Source organism: Alosa pseudoharengus, unplaced genomic scaffold (assembly GCF_046254945.1).
Source record: "Alosa pseudoharengus isolate Yale_2024_CS ecotype anadromous, Long Island Sound unplaced genomic scaffold, YU_APseudo_1.1 YU_APseudo_1.1_scf_10, whole genome shotgun sequence".
Lineage (NCBI taxonomy): Eukaryota > Metazoa > Chordata > Actinopteri > Clupeiformes > Clupeidae > Alosa > Alosa pseudoharengus.
Window position 1 is genome coordinate 24266316 of NW_027468565.1, and position 25137 is coordinate 24291452.

General features: G+C 47.0%; 2 protein-coding genes across 2 annotated transcripts in view; both read right to left on the bottom strand.

Annotated features, from left to right (window-relative positions):
- The window catches only part of myo5c (myosin VC), a 30458-nt gene extending 23571 nt beyond the window's left edge, over positions 1–6887 (bottom strand). Inside the window, exons 1-11 of the mRNA XM_076268270.1 lie at positions 6740–6887; positions 6321–6431; positions 5999–6170; positions 3502–3646; positions 2941–3097; positions 2617–2760; positions 2065–2146; positions 1802–1909; positions 1306–1412; positions 643–908; positions 55–136 (exon numbers count right to left, since the gene is read on the bottom strand). Of these exons, the coding sequence (XP_076124385.1) occupies positions 55–136; positions 643–908; positions 1306–1412; positions 1802–1909; positions 2065–2146; positions 2617–2760; positions 2941–3097; positions 3502–3646; positions 5999–6170; positions 6321–6431; positions 6740–6766 (1401 nt within the window). The 5' untranslated portion in view covers positions 6767–6887. The remainder of the gene's footprint in view (positions 1–54; positions 137–642; positions 909–1305; positions 1413–1801; positions 1910–2064; positions 2147–2616; positions 2761–2940; positions 3098–3501; positions 3647–5998; positions 6171–6320; positions 6432–6739) is intronic.
- A 304-nt stretch (positions 6888–7191) lies between these two features.
- Positions 7192–25137, bottom strand: part of LOC143104283 (unconventional myosin-Va-like) — a 35426-nt gene continuing 17480 nt past the window's right edge. Inside the window, exons 19-40 of the mRNA XM_076268282.1 lie at positions 24139–24350; positions 23419–23575; positions 22989–23228; positions 22308–22556; positions 20697–20787; positions 19822–19955; positions 19365–19475; positions 18737–18862; positions 18101–18157; positions 17393–17617; positions 16275–16303; positions 16018–16098; positions 15585–15771; positions 15095–15188; positions 14648–14776; positions 14242–14396; positions 13918–14007; positions 11297–11447; positions 10466–10751; positions 8948–9122; positions 8535–8615; positions 7192–7761 (exon numbers count right to left, since the gene is read on the bottom strand). Coding sequence (XP_076124397.1) covers positions 7609–7761; positions 8535–8615; positions 8948–9122; positions 10466–10751; positions 11297–11447; positions 13918–14007; positions 14242–14396; positions 14648–14776; positions 15095–15188; positions 15585–15771; positions 16018–16098; positions 16275–16303; positions 17393–17617; positions 18101–18157; positions 18737–18862; positions 19365–19475; positions 19822–19955; positions 20697–20787; positions 22308–22556; positions 22989–23228; positions 23419–23575; positions 24139–24350 — 3213 coding nt within the window. The 3' untranslated portion in view covers positions 7192–7608. The remainder of the gene's footprint in view (positions 7762–8534; positions 8616–8947; positions 9123–10465; positions 10752–11296; positions 11448–13917; positions 14008–14241; positions 14397–14647; positions 14777–15094; positions 15189–15584; positions 15772–16017; positions 16099–16274; positions 16304–17392; positions 17618–18100; positions 18158–18736; positions 18863–19364; positions 19476–19821; positions 19956–20696; positions 20788–22307; positions 22557–22988; positions 23229–23418; positions 23576–24138; positions 24351–25137) is intronic.

Consider the following 25137-nt stretch of genomic DNA (forward strand, 5'->3'; position numbering starts at 1 on the left):
CACACAATCCCCTGGGGAGCTGTATGAAATGCATGACGTTATGAGGACACTCACAAGGTTGAACTGGTGCTGGAGCTTCTCATTGGCATAGTTGATGCAGAACTGCTCAAAGCTGTTCACATCAAATGTCTCAAAACTATGAAACACAGACATTGGTAGAAAACATTAGTACCCAGACATGGTACATAAACATACACAGTATTTCGAGGTCTGGTAGATGTGTTGAGACGAACAGCGGAGTTGAATAGTGGAGGTGTGTTGGTGTGGAGGTGAATAGTGGAGGTGTGTTGGTGAATAGTGGAGGTGTGTTGGTGAATAGTGGAGGTGTGTTGGTGTGGAGGTGAATAGTGGAGGTGTGTTGGTGAATAGTGGAGGTGTGTTGGTGTGGAGGTGAATAGTGGAGGTGTGTTGGTGAATAGTGGAGGTGAATAGTGGAGGTGTGTTGGTGAATAGTGGAGGTGTGTTGGTGTGGAGGTGAATAGTGGAGGTGAATAGTGGAGGTGTGTTGGTGTGGAGGTGAATAGTGGAGGTGTGTTGGTGAATAGTGGAGGTAAATAGTGGAGGTGTGCTGGTGTGGAGGTGAATAGTGGAGGTGTGTTGGTGTGTTGGTGAATAGTGGATGTAAATAGTGGAGGTTTGTACCCGTAGATGTCCAAAACCCCAATGAAGGAATGCTGCTTCCCCGGGACCTTGAGGGCAGTGTTGATCCTGTGGATGACGCAGTCGAACAGGTGGGCGTAGATGTGCTTGGCCAGGGCATCTCGGGCGTTGACCGCCCGCTCCATGGGCACCGGCTTCACCACCGTCTCTGCCAACAGCACCAGCCGCCGGTGGCACAACCAGCGACACACACTGTCCACGTCCACACACACCAGCTCACAAAACACCGCCAGGTGGACATCACTGGTCTGGAGGAGAGGGGGGAGATACACAACTCTGCACAGTTTGGACTGGGGGGGCATGTTCTGCACAGTTTGAACTGGGGGGGGGGGGGGGAGGGGTTGGTTGGGGGCATGGCTCTACACAGTTTGGACAGCAGTTTCAGGGATGGGGTGAACGCACTGGACTACTGAAAAACAGACTGGACCTAAAACTAGGAACCAGGATATGTTTGAGAATTCACATAATATACCAGAAACAATTTATTCTTAAAATGTGTGAATACATGTGTAAAAAAAATACATATATGTTTGTATAATAAACCTACATGTGTAAATAAGCATATGAGTGAGAATAATAAACCTTCATGTATAAATAAGAATTTGAGTGATAATAATAAACCTATGTGCATGAATAATGACTTACGCTGACGGCAGACTTCTCCCCACTGGTGCTCTTTATGGTGACGTTGCCCAAGTGGAGGATCGCTGCCAACACCTTGAACACGTCGGACAGGAAGTCCTCCTTCAAGCCTGCGGACGAATGAAACCTTGCTGAGAATCAGCTGCAGCCTCAGAACTGCAAACACAGATGTCCACTGCACAGAGTGGAATCAGACTCCAGGATCTTCAGGAAACTGTGTATGTGTGTGTGTGTGTGTGTGTGTGTGTGTGTGTGTGTATTAGTGTAGCAGTCTCCTACCCAGCAGAGTGAAAGTGCGACAAGTCTCTGCCATGCGTGTGTTACGAAGCAAGTGTGTGTGTATGTGTGTGTCTGTGTGTGTATGTGTGTGTGTGTGAGTGTAGCAGTCTCCTACCCAGCAGAGTGAAAGTGCAGCGAGTCTCTGCCATGCGTGTGTTACGAAGCGAGTGTGTGTGTGTGTGTGTGTGTGTGTGTGTGTGTGAGTGTAGCAGTCTCCTACCCAGCAGAGTGAAAGTGCGGCGAGTCTCTGCCATGTCAGCCCTGTCGTCCACACCATCGATCTCCGTAGCTCCTCCCAGGCAGGTGTACTGGAACTGATCAGCACTTACTAAACACACACACACACACACACACAGATATGTGATTAAGGCCTGTTCATGCTCACTCTGGAGGTGCTCGAGGTCAGAGTTGTGGTTACTCTGGGTCAGGACTAGGGTTTGGTTCTTATGGCGGAGAGATGTGATTGAGGTGGTGGTCACTTACACAGTCGGAGGTGCTTGAAGTCGGGCTGGTCAGCACAGGCACACAGCTGGTAGAAGATGTGGTAGTTCCTCTCGTTCTCCGACTGGGGACCAAAGCAAACAACCCTTAAAGCTGCAGTTGGTAAGATTTTTATGATCATATTCACTGAAACCGACACTATGTTCCAACAGAACAACATAAATCAGCCGGTTTTAGAAAAAACCTGCACTTCTACCTCCACCTAGAGCCTGTTATTTGTTTTGCAACAATGCACAGCTCCTGGTCCAATCAGAGCAGGGCTGTATGAGATCTAAGTATAAGTATATCTGACTGTCAATCACAGTCTAGTGCAGTCTGGTGCTCACTGACGAGCACAAACTCAATGAGAGGGTTCTCACTGGTAGTGGGGGAGGGGCATGAGAGTTGTAAACATTCAAAGTCCCCTCAATCTGTCAGACTTGCCAACTGCAGCTTTAACAGCAGATCCCATCAGGGACCCCACATCTGTACAGACCCTAACATCAGGGAACCCACACCTGAACAGGGGTCAGAGTGCACTGTCGACCAGCCTACCTGGAACACCACTCGGGACTTCTCCAGCAGGTACGTCCTCATGTTGGCCCCGATGATCTGGTGCCGCTGGTCAAAGCTGATCTCTGTGTACTTCCCAAAGCGGCTGCTGTTATCGTTTCTGGTGGTCTTGGCATTCCCAATAGCCTGCGAAACACCACGAGAAATCTCAGCACACACAGCACAGAGCTACTGCCACAGTGCCAGGTGCACAGCCTGACAAACACACACCAACGCAAAGAGTTTACCTTCAAAATAGGAACGGATCTCAGATTTCATATGAACCGTGGTGGCATATGCCAGGCGGGCCTGAAGCTGTGGTCATACCTCTGTGATCGGGTTAGAGGCCAGAACTTTGTCTTCCACTCGGGTCTTGCTGCTGGACTTGCTGACCACAGCGAAGTAGCGCATGGCGTAGCGCGCGGAGACCGTCTTCCCAGCGCCTGACTCCCCACTCACGATGATCGACTGGTTCCTGTTGTTCCTGCAGGACGTGGAGACGCCTCGTGATGTTTACTACTGATGTGATAAGGTGTGTGTGTTCCATAGAGATGTGTGTGTTCCGTAGAGGTGTGTGTGTGTGTGTGTGTGTGTGTGTGTGTGTGTGTGTGTGTGTGTGATCTGTGCATCGGTGATGTTTACTACTGATATGATATGATGTGTGTGTGTGTGTGTGTGTGTGTGTGTGGTATCATATGTCCATACTAAGGGTATATTCCAACTCCTGCATCCTAAACCTATTCGTTTAGCACTCTTCATCTGTTCATTAACAACATGGGCCTTCAATCTGCTGGGTGTGTGAGTGTGTGTGTGTGTGTGTGTGCGCGCATGCTTTACTGCACGGTCTCCTCTCCACTAAATGTGTGTGTGTGTACAGTATAAGTTCACCTGGCCATCTGCTTGTAGGCCTCCTCTGCCACAGCGAATATGTGTGGGTCCAGATCGCCCATGTTCTGGCCGGAGTAGGCGTGGATGACTGCGTCCCCATAGATGGGCAGCTGCTTGTAGGGGTTCACCGCAACCAAGATGATCCCTACAGCAGGAACACACACACACACAGATCAAGAACACACACAGCTCAGGAACACACACGGCTCAGGAACACACACGGCTCAAGAACACACACGGCTCAAGAACACACACACACACACACACATCAGGAACACACACAGCTCAGGAACACCCAGCTCAAACCTCCTCAACCATATGGGCACAAACTACACACTAACACCCCCTGGACCCTACATGTAGACTACAGGCTGGTCCTGGCCCACCTCAAGACCTGCTTACCTACCGTCAGAACAGGAGCACGGAGGATGCCATCTCTACGGCACTTCACTCTGCCCTATCCCACCTTGACAATAGCAACACCTATGCGAGAATGCTGTTCATTGACTTCAGTTCAGCATTCAACACCATCATCCCCTCCAAACTGATCACCGAACTCACCTGGCTCTCAATACCAAGAAGACCAAAGAGCTCATTGTGGACTTCAGGAAGTCAAAAGCTAGCACACACACCCCCATTCTCATCAATGGGACTGAGGTGGAGTGTGTCACCAGCTTCAAGCTTCTGGGTGTCCCTCTTGGACCCTCAACACCTCTACCTTGATCAAGAAGACTCACCAGCGTCTCTTCTTCCTGCGGAGACTAAAGAAGGTCCACCTGTCTCCTTAGATCATGGTGAACTTCTACCGCTGCACCATTGAGAGCATCCTTACCAACTGTGTCACAGTATGGTATGGCAACTGCTGGTGAACACTACCCAACGCATTACCGGTTCCTCACTCCCCTCCATCGAGGCCATCCAGGCCAAGCGATGCTTGTGTAAGGTGCGCAGCATCATCAAAGTAAGACTGTTCTCACCCCAACCACAGACTGCTCACCTCACTCCCTTCCTGGAGGCGTTACAGGTCTCTCCGCATCCGAACCAGCATGTTCAAAGGAAGCTACTGAACTCTAGCTCTGCACCCCAGTGACCCCCCCGCCCGATGCCTCCTTGCCTGTGCCTGTTGAGGTGTCCATGACCATGGCAACCTTGACAGGGACAACAAGGAGGCGGACATTTTGCAGACATTTTGCCCTTCAACAGCCCCCTCCCCCCCGGCAATTGCACTACACTATCCCACCCATAGAGTTCTATTTATATCTATAAATGTACATACTGTAATTACACTTATGCATAGCCATATTCTACTGCTCTTTGTACTATTCATCCTGCACACACTAACAGTATTTTTACTATTCTTATAATGGTACTGTTACTACACTGCAATGATACTGTTACTACACTGCACATATCTGTACATATCTGTCTATATGGTTCATACGGAATATCCATATGTATTCTGTTTTTCTTAAAATATACTACTGTTAATACACTGCATATTATTTTTACTACTCTTATAATGTTACTGCTTGAATTTCCCCTTGGGGATCAATAAAGTATGTATGTATGTATGTATGTATGCATGTATGTATGTATGTACACATATGTACATGTATGTATTTATGTGTGTATGTATATGTGTGTGTGTGTGTGTGTGTGTGTGTGTGTATGTATGTATGTATGTATGTATGTACGTACGTACGTACGTACGTACTACACTGCACATATCTGTACATGTTGTTCATACGTTGTTCATACTGCATGCATATCCATTCTGCTCTTATAAGGTTACTACTAATACACTGCACATATTTATAGTTAATTTATATTACTCTAAACCATTCCACCTTCTTAACTGTATATTGTCTACACTGCACTTTTTTGCTTTTTTGCACTTCTGGTTAGACGCAAACTGCATTTCGTTGTCCCTGTACTTGTACTCTGCACAATGACAATAAAGTTTAATCAAAATCATCTAAAGAGGCCCTCACCTACAGGTTAACTGGGGGTCCATCATCTAAAGAGGCCCCTACCTACAGGTTAACTGGGGATTCGTCATTATCTAAAGAGATCCTTACCTACAGGTTAACTGGGGATTCGTCATTATCTAAAAGAGACCCTCACCTACAGTAACTCCGCCCCATCTAAAGAGGACCTCACCTACATGTTAATTGGGCTGCAACTCATGCTTATTTTTTTTATAGTTGATTAATCTGTCCAATTTGTTTCTCGATTAATTGATTGATCAGTTGTCTTATTATTATAAAATGTCAGAAAATGGTTAAACGAATTTGAGATCATGTCCACAAATGCCTTTTGCCTACACTTTTTACTTTAAACTGAAAATTATTCAAGTTTAACAAGCAATCAGTGAATTTTAAGGTGTTTCCCTTAAACAGATAGTTGACAAACTATTAAGGAAACTAATCAGTAGTTGACACTTTCGCATAAAAAAAAAAACATTAAATGACCCTGGCGTGTTGCGTATCTGGCTCACCGCAGTACGTGTAGATGATTTTGGACTCCACGAAACGCACTCTGAGGTTGTGCAGGACGGCCGGCTCGTGAAGGTAGCTGAGGGCGGTGAGGTCGTTCTCCCCCACGAGGATGTCAGGGTTCCGCAGGTGTGGGAGCTGCACGTTCCCCGTTTCCACCGGGTACCGCATCTCCTACAAAACAAAGATAACCAAAGCCTGTTGCATAGTTGCTTTATATACTACCCCATCAGGCTAAATAATATTTATTTTTCTGTCAGAAAATAGAATGCTCTCACAAATACCTGGGCTGCAGTTTTATTCAAACACGAATGGTTTACTAACCGTGCCATTCTCGAGCTGTAGTTCCAGAACGTCATCTCCCGGTTTGTAGTCTTTCAGGATCTCCGCAGACTGCCACACTTCCTCTGGGTCCGGGATCCAGACGCGGTTGTACTGTAAAGGAATGTGGTTTAATCAGCCGCTAACTTCCTCCTCGCACTTATAGTAAACATGTTAAAACACAATACTGTTGGACAACCGCGTTTCAAATGACACTGACTACGATTCAAATTAAACCTTGTCGACCTTGGTGACATATGTTAGCCTACCCTACAAATGAATGAGCCCCTCACTTGTTATCGTATCTTGACAAAGTTATAATAGATTCATTTCCTCAATACAAACATAACAATTACAACTAGCCTACAGAACAATAGTCATGCTAAAGAAGTTAAATTATTTTAATTTTCTGCCCTACTTACCTTAGTGTATAGCTCTGACAGAGCCATGGCAACCGCATAGTTTTCCGTTTCCTTGACCCTTTGTTGTCTAATGACTGTTCACTCTGAGTTTTTAAAAGTTTACTATTTTTTTATCTACACCATCGGATTTCCTCGGTGGAAGTGTGCACCGGCGCTAGACTTTTCCTTATGCTCACCTGTCGTGTGGACTTTGACTTAGTTTCACCGCCCATCCGTCTTGTGACAGGTGCTTGACTTAGTGGGTGTGTCCATTTGAACAAGGATTTTGGAAAAAGTGAACAGGATCTTCGTCACACAGCAGAGTTGAGAGTAGGCTAACAGCGAGCGCAGAAAACCAGCCACTGCGCTCTGTGTACCAAGTCATTGCATTTATTAATGCAAAATAAATGCGTCTGGAATTGAGCTGCACACGTCAGTTCAGTTACAGCCATAAAAGGAACGACACCAAGGGGTAATACCAATTATTTTAGTTTATTTCCATTCAGTTTTCAACAGGCATATTAAAACATGTATTTCTTGCAATAGTATTTCACAGACCTACTTGCACTTAAGTTCCATGACACACAATGTTAAGTGCATTTGGCCAGGGCACCAGGTAGAGAAAGGCAGCAAATGACCACTGCTGACCTGCAGGATTTTTTTCAGTTCTACACATATGTGCAAAGTTTTAACACAACCACACACACATACACACATACACACACACACACACACGGAAAGGTCACCCTATCTGCCAATGCCAGGATAACACAGGAGTCACATTATCTGGCGAGCAGACATGCACTTTAGTGAAAATATACCTGATATGGCTCACAGGTATGGTGTGTGTGTGTGTGTGTGTGTGTGTGTGTGTGTGTGTGTGTGTGTGTTCACACTCGCGTGAGGAAGCCCAGGTTGAGGCTGTTTGGAATGAGAATGGTTTCCAGGGCAACGGAGGAGTGATGGAAGGGGAACGTCACAGCGAAGATGTTCTTCGTCTCCATGAGGAGCTGAGACGACTCCTTACGGGGCTGCAGACAGGCCTGAGGAGGAGAAAGAGGAGGATGGAGAAGGAGTGCAGAGAGGAGAGATGAGGGAAATAGGGGATAAAGGAGGAGAGGATGCAGGGAAGGTATAGAAGAGGAGAGAGGGGAAGAAAGGATGAAAAGGAGAGAAAGGATGGAGATGAGAGAATTGGAAAGACAGGAGGAGAGAAAAAGAGAGGAGAAGGAGAGGAGGGGAGAAGAGAGAGGAAGAGAGGAGGTATAGAAAAGGAGAGAGGAGAAAGGAGAAAGTCAGTAAACATACATATTCTATACGTAAGGGATAATGCCCGACGAGGTGTCCATTATCAGAAATAAATGGACGACGCGGAGGCGTGAACCATCCGACGCGAAGTCCATTTATTTCTGATAATGGACGCATCGAAGGGCATTATCCCTTTTATACCATGGTCAGTTAGGAAATACATAAATATGAAATCAATTATTAATACTAAATGAGCTAAAATCATTCGTTTTTTCAGCTGTTTATCGCAACGCTGTGGAATGTTGATAAGTCACAGCTAAGCGGACTAACTCAGGCGTTGTCAAGCAACGTCATAATAATTTTATAAGTGTAGTATATCACTTTTTAAACGATACCCTTTTCAACCTAGACCATGGTATAATAAAGAATATACAACCTGCAATACAGTTTGTTGCACAATCAAACCTACTAACTGTATAAATGCCACAGCCATGGCAAAGCACAGAGTCTTTCTGGATTTTAAAACCCTTCATGTGGCACCAATCACACATTGAACAGCCGTTCTCACCTCAATGGTCTTAATGAATGTCGAGGAGACCCTCTCCTCAAATTCGTTCACCGGAGTGTACAAGTTCAGGATCTTCACGATCTGTAACGATGAAGCAGTCACATCATTAACTGTGCAAACACAGGTCTAGCCAGAGTCTAGCCACTCTAGCCATGGTTGCATGTACACACACACACACACCTGCACGGCAATAAGAGCGGTACACATAGAGGCGATGGCCTGGGCGTCCACACAAACACACGTACACACACACACACACACACACACACCTGTATGGCAGTGAGAGTGGTACACATAGAGGCGATGGCCTGGGCGCCCACACAAACACACGCACACACAAACAAACTTTGGCAGTAAGGGCGGTGCACATACTGCGGCGGTGATGGCATCCACACACACACACACACACACACCTGTGCGGCGGTAAGTGCAGTGCACATGGAGGCGATAGCCTGGGCATCCTCCTGTGATTTCTTCTTGACCTGCAGCAGCTGAGCTGCCTGGATAAGAGGCTCCAGCATCTCTCTGGCCCCACTGTTCAACAGACCCTTGTCCTGCAGCCAGTCCTCCAGCTGACACACGTTATACCTACACACACACACACAATCATTATAGGGATGATTAGTACAATGTTATCAAAAAAGGGCAATGACATTTCACTCTGATACAACACCCAACCTTCCAAAAGATAAGCCAGTGTTTCACAAACTGCTGCAGCACACTCGTGTGCCACTAGAGAAGTCCATAAGTTTTTAACTCATTGAGCCAAAAACGTAATATTACGTTTTTCCTTCCCATGCGTTAAGTGCCAAAAACGCAATATTACGTAATATTTAAATTACGAAACTAGACACTCTAACACACCTTATATGTGATTTTGGGAACTCTGTGATGAATGGAAATGAAATATATGACGATCGTGAAACTCATGAAAACGCACAATCTGGACATTTTATCTGGACATTTTATCATAACTCGGTTGCCGCTTTGGGTCGAATCAGTGACGCATGCACGTCAGGTCAAAACCAGGCAATTTTCGTGGGTCTATCACTAGGTGGCAGTCTCGCCAGGTCTCGCTGATCACTTCCCGGAAAGTTTACACAAGTAAGTAACAGGCAAGTAAGTAACAGGCAAGTAAGTAACGATTTTGATGAAAACTAGCCACTGTTTAGCTTGGGATTTCTCAGGAACAGAGGCGTGTAGAAATACACGGTTTGCACCCACCGAGAGCTTAAAGTCTCACCTTTTAATCGAGCTATTGTATGTGTTCATAGCTATAACACAGAAAATGCTGTGGCTGTACAAAAATCATCAACAATGGTCTAGATTGCTGGCACTCTAGGACAAAGCTCCCAAAAACAGCTTGGCATTCAATGAGTTAATGTTGGTGATGATAGTTATGTTTGCCAAAATTTTAGGCTATTTAAATCACATTTCATGACTTTAGCTCCAAACCTGACTATCTACAAACTGTTGCACAAAAATTGCACTGTCGCCCATCTAGAAGCCGTTTTTATTGGCCAAGGAATGCTGCACCTGCGTGCAACTAAAAGCCAAATTACACCCTAGATATGACAGAACAACATTCAGAAGTAGCAAAACATTGGCCCGTAATAATTGCCATTCTGGGTACCGTTCATGGTCAGTTTTATCATGCAGCTGAATAGGAAAAAAAGGAAAATCACCACAGCGAGCGACAGAAAGACAGAACAAAACAATCAATAGTTCAGTTAATGTTAAGTGTCAAAAGAGTTTGGGGGCACGGGGAACAATTTACACCGCCGCCCTTCCCTGTCTGTAGCGCCTCCTGTGGTCGGTCGTTACTTGTTCTGCAGGCCTCTAGCGCCCCCTGTGGTGGTTACCTGATCTGCAGGCCTCAAGCGCCCCCTGTGGTGGTTCTGCAGGCCTCTAGCGCCCCCTGTGGTGGTTACCTGATCTGCAGGCCTTTGCTCCAGGAGCACATGTCCTTGCGCAGCAGCAGGTTGTTGAGCGTGGCGGCACAGATGATGTAGAACTGCTGCTTGACAGCGAGCCGGAGCAACTGAGGCGGAGTGCCGTGCTGTTGCAGCAACGCGTGGAAACCGCTCAGCGTCCGCAGGATGGAGTCCAGCGTCGCTGCGCCACTCTCCTCCGTCATACTGCACATCCGCTTCCGCATGCCTGTCGCCTTCACCCCCAGCACTCCTGGGATGGAGTCTTGCTCCAGCATCCCCGGCACTGCAGAACGAGACACAAAAAACCCAGAGCAGGCTCAATCCCACCTGAACACTAACTTGTGTCGGGTTGAGCACACGCATATCGCCATCTGATCGCTCTCCTATTCTGATCTCACTTTCACACACACACACACACACACACACACACACACACACACACACACACACACACACACACACACACACACACACACACACACACACACACACACACACACACACACACACACACACACACACACAGAGATCATGGACTGCATGAAAATTTGTGCAGGAAAATTCAGCTTCCAAGTGAAAGTGAAATTCAAGAAATGAATTGGAATTTAAGAGCCAGTTTCAATTCAATTCTGGAATTTTGCACAACCCTGCTCTACACACAAACACACACACACACACACACACACACTGACCACAAGCTGCAGGGTATCCTCCACACACACACACACACATATATATACAGATCATAGGCTGCAGGGTATCCTCCCGACACACACACACACACACACACACACACACACACACACACACACACACACACATACATACCGATCATAGGCTGCAGGATGTCCTCCACACATTTGATGAGCTGCTGGTAGATCTGAATGGCTAGGTCACACAGCACCTGACGGTAGTCAGCCAGGTCAAAGTTCACCAGGCAGTGCTCATTCTGCTGAGGGGTGTTGTGCTTGGTGTAAATCTGCATGGGCACAAGCACAGCGTCGGGTCAGGGCTCAGGCTGGGGTCAAAGGTCAAAACGCTGGGAGAGAAAGCCCAGGGCTGATAGATATGTTTGCGAGAAGAAGTGTGATGTTGATGTTGCTGTACATGTTTGGGTCAGAAAGCGTGCTAAGCATGTGGTAACATGTATAAGTGTGTGGAACGCATACTTAGCACATGAAAGCATGTGCTAAGAGTAAGCACATGAAAGCATGTGCTAAATGTGTGGAAGGGCATGCTAAGCATGTGGAAACCTGTATAAGCGTGTGGAAGCATGTGGTAAGTGTGTGGAAGCGCATCGTAAGCAAGTGAAAGCGTGTATAAGTGTATGGATGCGCATGGTAAGCAAGCGTGTGGAAGCACGTCGTAAGTATGTGGAAGCACATGCTAAGTGTGTGGAAACGTGAGCTAAGTGTGTGGAAGCGTGTAGAAACATGTAGAAGCGCATAGTAAGTGTGTGGAAGCATGTAGAAGCATGTAGAAGCACGTAGTAAGTGTGTGGAAGCGTGTAGAAGCATGTAGAAGCGCATAGTAAGTGTGTGGAAGCGTGTATAAGCATGTAGAAGCGCGTAGTAAGTGTGTGGAAGCATGTAGAAACATGTAGAAGCGCGTAGTAAGTGTGTAGAAACATGTAGAAGCGCATAGTAAGTGTGTGGAAGCGTGTAGAAGTGTGTAGTAAGTGTGTGGAAGCGTGTAGAAGCATGTAGAAGGGCGTTAGGGTTGTACAGGCATTACGATGGAAAGCAACCATCGTGATGCCACGCCCCCACATGCCAGTCACTAATTCCTGCTGTAACAGGCTAAAACATAAAAAAAACCTTTCCCTGAAAATTAAATTGAGCCTACTTTAAAGGCTGTCAACCAAACAGTTATCCTAGCCTAATTGTTATGTAGCCTAATTGTCTTTTTGTAGCCTACATGTCTCGCAGGCCTATAGCCTACATTGGACGTAATAGGTAGCCTAATGTTTTAGCAGAAAATATAGATTTATTATTGTTAGGCTACGACTAGGACATACTAGCGCTCAAATATTTTTGCAAGGCTACAGCGATCGCCAAATGCGTCCTTCTCCTCTGTATTAAAATAAACCATTTCTTTCGTTAATTATAGGATCAGAAGGTAGCCTGTTCGTCTTTCACTGTAAGGCTTGTATTTCATGCATTTAGCAAAAGTGCCAGACAGCAGCGGAGTGGTAATCGGGATTCGTTATTTGTAAAAGTGTTTTTACTTCGCCCTCCTATATAGCCTGGACTGCGCGACTTTCACTTTCACTTCCCGCCGCCCTCATAGTCAGCATAGACGGTAGCCTGATAACGTGGGATGCTGCATAGTACTAAGATTTTAAATGAGTGACCACGATAGTAGTCTTAAGTAGCTTTTTTGCTGGGCCCAGCGAAGGCTGGCAATGTGTAATATTCCGCTGGTTGGTGCACACGGAAGTGTTCAGATTGATTGTCTATCCGTCTTTCACAACAATTTTCTTGGAGCAGATCTTCCACACAACTTCGGTAGCCTGGTCAGTATGTCTCTCTTAGCTGTCCACTTTCATCAGGCCGTATAGCCTATATAATATATTTTTTAAAACATTTTATGTAGAACATTATAAATGTATTTCTGTACAGACATACCTATAGGCTAATTAATTAGTGTTTACCACACTAACCCCCGCCCCCCACGATATCATCGTCCATCACAATGTTTTACTGTACACATCGTCAAATGCCAATTTAGGCGACATCGCCCAACCCTAAAGTGCGTAGTAAGTGTGTGGAAGCATGTAGAAGCGCGTAGTAAGTGTGTGGAAGCGTGTAGAAGCATGTAGAAGTGCGTAGTAAGTGTGTAGAAGCGTGTAGAATCGCGTAGTAAGTGTGTGGAAGCGTGTGCTAAGTGTGTGGAAGTGCAAGTTAATTGTGCAGAAACGTGTATAGGAAAGTGTGTGGAAGCACATCGTAAGTATGTGGCAGCGTATGCTATGTGTGTGGAAACGTGTAGAAGCATGTAGAAGCGTGTAGTAAGTGTGTGGAAACGTGTAGAAGCATGTAGTAAGTGTGTGGAAGCGTGTAGAAGCGTGTGCTAAGTGTGTGGAAGTGCAAGTTAATTGTGTGGAAACGTGTATAAGTGTGTGGAAGCGCATCGTAAGTATGTGGAAGCGTATGCTATGTGTGTGGAAACGTGTGGAGGTGTGTGTTAAGTGTGTGGAAACGCGCATAAGCATGTGGAAAAAAGTGTATAAGTGTATGTAGGCACATGCTACGTGTGGAAGCACATGCTAAGTGTATGGAAACGTGTATAAGTGTGTGGAAGCGCATGCTAAGCATGTGAAAGTGTGTGCTAAGTGTGTTGAAGCGCATGCTAAGCTTACAGCGTGTATAAGTGTGTGAAAGCCCGTGGAAAGTGTGTGGAAGCACATGCTAAGCGTGTGGAGACGTGTATAAACGTTTGCTACTCACCTCCTCTCCACTGTACTGCTCCAGACAGTGCAGGAAGCAGCACGTGTTGGCCAGCCAGAACGACACCATCTCAAAGTCGTCTCCTTTCCTCTAGATAGAACAAAGAAGGAACATTTAAAAACATGGATGAATTTGGCCTGACCCACAGCTCATTGAGCAATGGTCCCCTACTTTGAAAATTTCCCTTGAGATTTCAATCGACTTTGAGCTCAAGACCCAGAGCCTGAAGCTTTGTTCTCCTTTGTGCTCTAAAGCCCTACCTTCATAACAACTTTGAACACTAATGTCCTAATTGCATGACTCCTTTGAGCACTAGTGTCCTACCTTCATGACTCCCTTGATGCTGTTGATGGTGGAGTTGAGGAGTTTGGTGGCGCGCTGGTCGTCATTGGAGAAGTCGGCGTGGCGGAGGCACATGAAGAGGATGTAGGCAGGCAGGCTGGGGACCATGCTGACAGCTACACCCCGTGGACGCATTTCTGAGAGAGGGAGAGAGAAACAGAGAGAGAGAAGGGAGGGGTGGGCAGTTCAGTTCATGTATGACATTCGTGCACAGGTGAAGTCCAGGGGCCTGCTCTAAGAAGCTTCATGACAAAGCTAATGTGCGACTGTAGTTCAGGTTTGAACAGCCTGCTAACGAAAAGATAATCTGGGCATATTGGACTTGCTTTGTAGTGTGTGTGTGTGTGTGTGTGTGTGTGTGTGTGTGTGTGTGTGTGTCTGTGTGTACCTGTGATGAGGATTTTCAGTAGTCTGCTTTCGTCCTCCCTCTTGCAGACCAGCATCCCCCTGCAGTCGCGCTCCTTACGGGGCAGGGTCAATTTGGGAAGACCATCCACAGAGCCCAGCTCCAACGCCACTGCACCCACACACACACACACACACACACACACGCACACACACACACACACACACACGCAGGCACACACACACGCAGGCACACACACACGCACGCACGCTTGCACGCACACACGCAGGCACACACACACACGCACACACACGCACACACACATACTGTAAGCTGTGTGCTTTAGCAATCATCATGTGTTTACTGTAAGTGTGGTAGTAAACATGTGTTTACTGTATGTGCTTTAGTAATAAACATGTGTTTACTGTATGCAATGTAATAATAAACATGTGTTTACTGTATGTGCTTTAGTAATAAACATGTGTTTACTCTCTCCGTCTCCAGCCCTCTTCATGTAGACCTTCAGCTGCTTCTTCAGCTTGCGGAGCACCTTGTCCTGTCTCTCCGCCTGCTCCACCAGTTCCTAAACCACAGTACGCCAGTTCAGATACTTCAGAGTGTGTGTGTGTGTGTGTGTACCAAGTAGTATTCGGTGAGCCTGCTGATCTCCTGCTAGATGCAGGTGTTTGTGTGTGTGTTTGTGTGTGTGTGTGTGTGTGTACCAGGTTGTGTTTGGTGAGCCTGCTGATCTCCTGCTGGATGTAGGTGTTTGTGTGTGTGTGTGTGTGTGTGTGTGTTCAAGGTTGTGTTTGGTCAGCCTGCTGATCTCCTGCTGGATGTAGGTGTTTGTGTGTGTGTGTGTGTGTGTGTGTGTGTGTGTGTGTGTGTGTGTACCAGGTTGTGTTTGGTGAGCCTGCTGATCTCCTGCTGGATGTAGGTGTGTGTGTGTGTGTGTGTGTGTGTGTGTGTGTGTGTGTACCAGGTTGTGTTTGGTGAGCCTGCTAATCTCATGCTGGAGGCTGGCAGGGATGCGGGCGTCTTGAGGAAGCTGAAGGCTTTGGGTCAGAAGCTCCTGCTGCTGGTCACGCTCCTGCAGCGCCCTCTGCAGTTCAGAGCGCAGACTCTCAACCTCCTCAGTCATGGACTGCAGCTGAGACAACAGCAACCTGATACAGAGAGAGGGAGAGAAGGAGAGAAAGAGAGATGGAGAAAGGGAGAGAGAGGGAGAGAGAGAAATAGAGGGATAGAAGGGGGGTGAGAGGGAGAGAGGGGAAAGGAGAGAGAAGGAGACAGGGAGAGAAAGGGGGGGTGAAAGAGAGAGAGAAAGACATAATGAGAGGAGGACATCCCAAATGAAGGACAATAAGGAGGTGCAGCTTTTGGGCGCATGTTGCAGGTTGAGAGCTGCTCACGTGTTGGTCTCCTTCAGCCCCTCGTTGGCCATCCACAACTCCCCATCCTCATTCAGCTCGTGGATGTCAAGGGTCAGGGACCTGGAGGCCACACCACAACACACACAGTACAAGTACATATTAGCACGCATACACACACACACACACACACCACCACACACACAGTACAAGTACATATTAGCGCATGCGCACGCACGCACACACGCACGCACACACACACAGATGTAAAATCTAATGATGTCCTGCTCTTTGCTTACCTGCTGCTGTTGGCAGAATTATCTGATTCCTGAGGAGGAAACAGGAAGTAAACATTATGAAGCATTCCTGAGTAAATATCAGTCCTGTACAAGCATGATAAAGGACCTAACCTATCCTATCCTATCCTATCCTATGCTATGCTATACTATACTATCCTATCCGAGTTAACAGTGTTAGTCGTCTAAGAAGCCAACGGAGTTGATGAAAATAGAGAATTTTATGTCAATAAATAACCATTCGGATTAAAATCTAGGGGTTAAATATGAAAGCAACACACATAAGCATGGCGTGTCCAGGTGTGGTGAGAAATGCAAGCCATCTCTGAAGGCAAACTCATGGTCTTTTCATCCACACCCTCTCAGGTTCACTGATTCTGCCTTTGCAGCACCCAAAGGCTGTTTCACCGCCACCGCTAGGCCAGCGGGGTGCAGTGGGGTGTAACAACAATCACACAGAGGAGGAAACATCACAAAGCCCTATCCTGGGTCAATCTCAGTCCTGTACAAGCATGTCTGAGTTCAACTCACAGATTCACTGAACAAAGCTGCATATAGACACATCATGCTAATATGATACACGATGATGACATGACAGTGCGTGTTAATGAGCACCATGTATATAAGCATGCGTGTGCGAGTGTGTGCGTGTTGTTTTTGTCATGTGTGTGTTTGTGAATGTGTGTGTTTCATTTGTCATGTCTGTGTTTGTGAGTGTGTGAATGTGTGTTGCTTTTGTCATGCCTGTGAGTGTGTGGGTGTGCGTGTTGCTTTTGTCATGCGTGTGTTTGTGAATGTGTGTGTTTCATGTCATGTCTGTGTTTGTGAATGTGTGTGTTGCTTTGGTCATGCATGTGAGTGTGTTGCTTTTGTCATGTCTGTGTTTGTGAGTGTGCGAGCGTGTGTGTTGCTTATTGTTATGTCTATGTTTGTGAGGGTGTGGGTGTGGGTGTGCGTGTTGTTTTTGTCATGTCTGTGTTTGTGGATGTGTTTGTTGCTTGTCATGTCTGTGTTTGTGAGTGTGTGAGTTTGTATGTTATTTTATTGTCATGTCTGTGTGTGTGAGTGTGTGTGTTGATTTTGTCATCTGTGTTTGTGCGGATCAGGGTGTTTAGTTATACCTTATTCTTTTGGGTTTCCAGACCAACCAGCTGGGAGCGAAGAATAAGCACCTCTTCCTTGCGCAGTTCCAGTTCCTCATTGGCTGAGCTGAGCTGCTCCAGCAGCACATTATAGGCTGGTGATCCAGGGGCAGCCGTACCAGAGCCAGCTGATTGGCTGAGAGCCTCCCGGAGCTCGCTCAGGTCCCGCTTCAGCTTCCTGTTCGCGGACTCCAGCTCCTGTCGCTGAACACAAACCACAACCAGAACCTGAGCAGATCCAGACATACTGCCCACAACCTCCCGTACAAACAGAACCCAAGACCGACCCACAACCCCCCACAGAAAACAGAAACAGAACCCAAGACTGACCCAGAAGTCAGAACCTAGTGCCAGTAAAGCCACCAACTTCACCTCCATCCACTATAAACACCATTAACACCACCACCTCCACCGACTATCGACTATAAACACCAATAACACCACCACCATCCACAATTAAAACCACCACTTACACCACCACCTCCACCACCATCCACTATAAACAACATTAACACCACCACCTTCTCCACCATCCACTATAAACACCATTAACACCACAACCTTCTCCATCATTCACTATAAACACCATTAACACCACCGCCTTCACCACCATCCACTATAAACACCATTACCACCACCACCACCATCCACTATAAACACCATTAACACCACCATCACCATCCTCACCTTCAGGCCCTCCTGGTCCAGCTCTGACAGCAGAGTCTTCTTGAACTCCTCTTCATCCTTTAGAGAGAGAGAAACACACACACACACACACACACACACACACACAAACACACACACAGATAAGCATACCAGATGCTGAATCCAAGCTCCACTTTCCTCCAAAAACAAAGCCAAGTTTTTAGACTGCAGTGAGCTAAATTATGCAGGTGGCAAAGCCTCTAGGGGGAGACAGAGAGTGATGAATCGGGTCTGTCAGTGTTGTGGTTTCTGAGGTACAGACATCTCTACTCAGTAGGAGGCAGGAAGTTAAAGGCCTAGTCTAAAGACACATATCTTTTCTGAAACAGTTTAGATGTTTGTTGTGGTGTACCTCTGCTCTGCTGGTGTGATGCAGATGTTTAAAGCCTAATCTGGCCTACCTTGACGTGTAGCATTTTAGAGTTCTACTCTAGGGTCCCAGAGTTTCTAGCCATGTTAGAGCTCTACTCTAGGGTACCAGAGAATTCTGTTTCTAGCCATTTTAGAGCTCTACTCTAGAGTATCACTGCTCTGTCTGTAGATGTTTGTTGTTTAGAGTTCTACTCTGGAGTACCATAGCTCTGTCTGTATCTGTTTTAGAGCTCTACTCTAGGGTACCTTGGCTTTGCTGGTCTCTCTGGAGTCCAGCTCATTCTGCAGGTTGTGTTTGTCTCTCTCTAGCTCTGTCACTTTCTTCTGCAGTGTGAGCAGCAGAGACATGTCCCGACCAGTGGAGCTCCCCTCCTACACACACACACACGCACACACACACACACACAGGGCGTGTACATACCACTCATCCATTAGACGGAGGAACACAATCAGGACAGCAGAACCAGACTTGAAGTACCAAATATCCTGACAGAAAACCATTTCAAGCAGAAACATGTAGCAGGCAGATGTTTGTCTAATTACTGTGCACAAAGTAATGAGAAAGGTACAAAAGGTAACATGTAAGGAAATATGTAATTTTCTGTCAAATGGACCCATACAGAGGACCTGTTCTACACCAACATTCCTTCCCCTCCCCAAAGCCAGAGCTGTGGTCTCTTAACCTCTATGGCCCATCCTCGGCCTCTGAGGACCAAAACCCCAGATAGGTTCTTATACCCCTCTGCCCCTCTTGCCCATTTGCCCGGCTCATTTACACATATACCACTCCCTCTTATACCACTCCCTCTTATTATCTTTTCTGCCCCTTTAGCCATCTTCCCCACCCTCTTACCCATTTACCCCGGTCTCTTACCCCTTTTTTCCGGTCCTCCTCCCCCTCCCCGAAGCCAGAGCTGAGGGTGCTGTCAGAGGCAGCTAGGCTGGACGTGGAGTCCTTCCTCTGCGGAGATGCTCTGCTTGCATTCTGCTCACAGAGACAGAGAGAGAAAGAGAGTGAGAGATGAAGAGAGGAAGAGAGATGAACAGAATGAACAGAGAGGGAGAGAGAGAGAGAGAGAGAGAGAGAGAGAGAGAGAGAGAGAGAGAGACAGAGACAGTGATCGAGAGAGAGAGTTTTTATTAACCACTTATTCTCTCCTGTGATGGATGGATTAAATTATGGACAGAGGGACAGTTACATGGATGGATGGATAAAGAGATGGATGTATGGATGAACATATGTGTGTATGGATGAACATGGATGTATGGATGGATGAACATATTGATGGATGGATGAACATATGTGTGTATGGATGCTGATGTTACTCCACCTGCTCCTTCAGGTTGTTGTGGCGTTCCTCTAACTTGTGGTGTTCTGAGAGAAGGTTCTGGTAGCGACATCGCTCCTCGTTCAGCTCCGACTGCAGCTGCTGAATGTTCCCTTCATGAGCCTTCTCCCGCTCCTCTGAGAGACATTCACCATCATCAGGAGAGGCAGACACACACACACACACACACACACACACACACACACACACACACACACACACACACACACACACACACACACACACACACACACACACACACACACACACACACACACACACACACACACACACACACACACACACACACACACACACACACACGAATACTCCTCAAAGAGGCATACTGCTCACCTGCCTCTCTGTAATAGTGTGAGTGTGGAAGTGTACTGTTCACCTGCCTCTCTGTAATAGTGTGAGTGTGGAAGTGTACTGTTCACCTGCCTCTCTGTAATAGTGTGAGTGTGGAAGTGTACTGCTCACCTGCCTCTCTGTAATAGTGTGAGTGTGGAAGTGTACTGTTCATCTGCCTCTCTCTGTAATAGTGTGAGTGTGGAAGTGTACTGTTCACCTGCCTCTCTGTAATAGTGTGAGTGTGGAAGTGTACTGTTCATCTGCCTCTCTCTGTAATAGTGTGAGTGTGGAAGTGTACTGTTCACCTGCCTCTCTGTAATAGTGTGAGTGTGGAAGTGTACTGTTCATCTGCCTCTCTCTGTAATAGTGTGAGTGTGGAAGTGTACTGTTCATCTGCCTCTCTCTGTAATAGTGTGAGTGTGGAAGTGTACTGTTCACCTGCCTCTCTGTAATAGTGTGAGTGTGGAAGTGTACTGTTCACCTGCCTCTCTGTAATAGTGTGAGTGTGGAAGTGTACTGCTCACCTGCCTTCCTCTCTAGTTCAACAATGAGTCTGTTGAGCTCCTCCTTCTCACTCTTCAGGAGGACATTCTGCTTGTTCTGCTCTGCCACTTGCTGTTAACACAAAAAACACCATCAACACAAACGCCATGCAACATAAATACAATCAGTACACAAACACTAGGGCTGTCACTTTACGTTCGAAAATCGATTGCACAATCGATTGGACCAAACAACACAAGTTTCGAAAACTAAAATAGGGAATCGATTTTAACCAAATATTTACACTATTCATTTTAAACGAAATAAACAAATAAAAAAGATAGATGTAACAGAATTCACAAACAAGAATATAAGAATATAAAAGAATTCCGAAGTGCAGTAAGCATTGCGAAAGCTAAAAAGAAAATTCCCACCAAGTTTACGCACCGGGAACAGCTGTTTCAATCAGCTGCTGTGCTGCTCGTGTTTTGCCAAAAAATGGAGGACAACGCGATCAACCTGTGCGACATGTAGAGAGACGAGTGATAGGCCCTAATAACTTGAGGAGTTCGATGTGGAAGTACTTCGGATTTTTGGTATATCAAACTATGGAGAAGAACAAAGCGGTAGGCTACGCAAACTGTGCAATCGAGTTCTACGTAGGCGAAATTTGTTTGACATTTCTAATAATAAACACAGACACAGCTACGTTGAAGCCTGCAGTCATGTCACTGATGTAATGGCAGTCCACTCGGCTTACTGGTTTTCGAGAATGTTGCACTTCTGTTTGTCATTGTGCACGAAACTTCACGCCAATAAATCATCAGAAATATTGCTGGCTTGCGTCTACAAGCGCCCTCTTTACGTTCGTCCTAATGCCTGTTAGTTGTTTGTGGATTGGCTATATTTGGCGTTGAAAATGGAAACGTCTTTAGACATAAAAAATCGATTTTACAATCGATTCAATGAACACTTATGTCTCAAAAATCGAACAGGATTTTTTCACAAAAGTGACAGCCCTAACAAACACCATCAACACAAACGCCATGCAACATAAACACCATCAGTACACAAACACCATCAACACAAACGCCATGCAACATAAACACCATCAGTACACAAACACCATCAACACAAACGCCATGCAACATAAACACCATTAGTACACAAACACCATCAACAAACGCCATGCAACATAAACACAATCAGTACACAAACACCATCAACACAAACGCCATGCAACATAAACACCATCAGTACACAAACACCATCAACACAAACACAATCAGTACACAAACCCCATCAACACAAACGCCATGCAACATAAACACCATCAGTACACAAACACCATCAGTACACAAACAGCATGCAACATAAACACCATCAATACACAAATACCATAAACACCAACCAATTCACAAACACAATAAGCACCATCAACACACAAATACCATCAACACAAAAAACACCACCGACACCTGCCCCATGGCCTCTCTATCTGCTGATGCTGACACTCACCTGCCCCATGGCCTGCCCACTGCCCACTCACCTGCTCCATGACCTCCGCCTCTGCCCACTCACCTGCCCCATGGCCTCCCCCACTCCCTGACCCCACTTACCTGCCCCATGCCCCCCCCCCCCTGCCCACTCACCTGCCCCAGGGCATCCCTGTCCACTTGTGCCCTCTGCTGGTCCTCCAGCCTCTCCTGGCGGCTGCTCTCCAGCTCCTGCCTGCTGGCCTCTAGCTCTGCCTCCAGACAGCTCACACGATCCAATTGGCTTCTGCTGTTCTCCTCTATCCCCTTTAGCCGGTCCAGCTGGCCAATCAAACGCTCCCGCTCGGAGGTGTGGCTGGCCTCGAGTGCATTAAGTTTCTCCCCGAGCACACGGTTCTCTTTGTGCTGTGGGACACCAGAGACAGTCAGTCAGTCAGTAGGAGGACAGAGATCACTGCTGCCAACCAATCACCATGTAGAGAGCAGCCCTGCTAACCAATCACCATGTAGAGAGCAGCACTGCCAACCAATCACCATGCAGCGCTGACAACCAATCACCTGTCAGAGATCAGTACTGCAAATTAATGATAAGGCAGAAATAAGTGCTGCCACCCAATAACCTGTCAGAGACAGCTGCAGTTAATCATACGTCTGAGCAGGAAGTGTCACCAGGTAGGTAGATTATTCTGTATTTAGGCTCAGAGCTGCCAGTTTATAATTATTTTTTTGTATCTAAGCTCAGAGCTGCTCTTTTATTTCTGATCATTCTTTCATGTCTTGGCAGCATACTCATCGCTGACATGACCCTTCACCTTCGACACCTGACTGGGGCAGTACCTGCTCATCGATCCTGCGCTGCAGCTGCATGATCTTGTTCTCCATGCCGACGTTGAGTTTCTTGAAGTGTTCCACGGAGCGGGCCTCAACACGCAGCCTCTTGAGCTCGCGCCGGGCCAGCATGCATCGTACGCAGCTCTGCAGCAGCACCACGGCCGCACGCACACGCCGGTAACGCACCCGCGCACGCCAGCCTTTCACCCAGCGCTGCAGCAGGCACACTTTATGCTCGTACAGCATCTGGGGACACAGACAAGGTTGTACTCAAACACCTTCATCATCATCATCATCATCATCATCCAAATCTGGTGAAAAAATTAACACTAGCGCTGTAGAGGAAGTGAGGGTGAATGGGGGCACTAGGGGGTGCTGTAGAGGAAGTGAGAGTGGGTGGGGGTGAGAGGGGGCACAGTGCTGACGTAGCTCTTACCCGCTGGTGCTCCCTCCTGGCAGCGTAGCCCCTGTAGAGACGCTGGAGGAGCAGGGCAACTGCCCGCTTGCGCTGGAACTTTCTCCGCGCTGCCCACATGCGCTGGTACTTCTGGATGACCACCGCCGCTCGGGAGTGCCGCAGGAACAGTGCCAGGCTGGCAGGGAGACGGAGAGAGAGAGAGAGAGAGAGAGAGAGAGAGAGAGAGAGAGAGAGAGAGAGAGAGAGAAAGAGAGAGAGAGAGAGAAGGTAATAACCATCAGACAGGCAGCCCTCAGTTTGGATTAAAAAACTAAACAGCATTCAACACAACAGGGCCTGCCCCCAGGGACCATCCTAACCAACAGGACCAAACAACCAGCTCTACCAGTCCTGCCCCCTGGAACCAACACTGTCTACAGGAATCACTATCCACAGGAACCAACACTATCTCAACCCCCAGGGACCATCCTGGCCTACAGGAACCAAACCCCACACACAGGGACCAAATCCCAAACATAGGGACCAAACCCCAAACACACAGTAACCAGCACCACACACAGGAACTACACCCCACACACAGGAACTACACCCCACACACAGCAACTACACCCCACACACAGCAACTACACCCCACACACAGCAACTACACCCCACACACAGGGACCAAACCCCACACACAGGGACCAAACCCCACACACAGGGACCAAACCCCACACACAGCCCTCTGCCCCTCCTCACCGGCGCGCCTGGTGGCCCCTGACGTATCTCTGGATGGTGACAGCTGCCCTCCGCATGCGCAGGTACTTCTTGCGCTGCAGCCAGCAGCGAATCGTCTTCTGGATCCGTATGCAGGCAGCCCGCAGCCTATCAGACCGTAGTTTCTCCAGGTAAGCCACCTGCCCCGCCCGGAAGAAGATCTTAGACTTGCCAAACTGATATTTGTCCTCATCCTGGGAGGAGAAGAGAAGAGAGGAGGGGAGAAGAGAGGAGCAGAGAGGAGGGGAGAAGAGAGGAGAAGAGAAGAGAGGAGAGGAGAGGAGAGAAGAAGAGAGGAGGTGTGAGTGTGTAAGTGTATAAGTGTGACAGTGAATATGTGTGAGAGTGTATACACCAATCCGCCGCGAACTTTATGGGCGCTGCCATCTTGCCTGCCGCCATTACTGCGTGCCTGCGTAGTGTGACGGTGTGACACTTGCTAATGGCTTTTCAATGAAAGCATCCTGTCAGAGAATATCAAATAGGAGATCCTGCTCATGAAAAAATGTCAGGTGAAAGGGAACATTGGGTAGATGATGTCAGGCAGTGGCCAAAACTTACCGATTAAGGTAATTTATTGACAACATAATGTATTAAGACGTGTATTAATTAATGACAACAATAAACCGAATGCTATCATTAGTAGCTGTGTTGCTAATATGTTCACAAGCTTCAGAAGTTGCAAATAACTATTAGCCACGACCACTTGTAGCAGTAAAATACATGTTCTTACAGGTATTCAGGATTATTTTATTAATCGTATGTATTTCATCCACTTTTAACGCACATCTTGGTCCTCCACTCGACAAGGAACTCTGTGTAATCCGTAAGCCTGTAAACATGGGCACTCAATGTGCAACAAAGGTTTGTGAATTTCACAAACGGTTTAATTCTAGGTCTGTATATTCCTACTGTTGTTAAAACAGCCGACCACACAACACGCTTTTCCCGGCATCACTGAACAGCATACGTACTAAATAA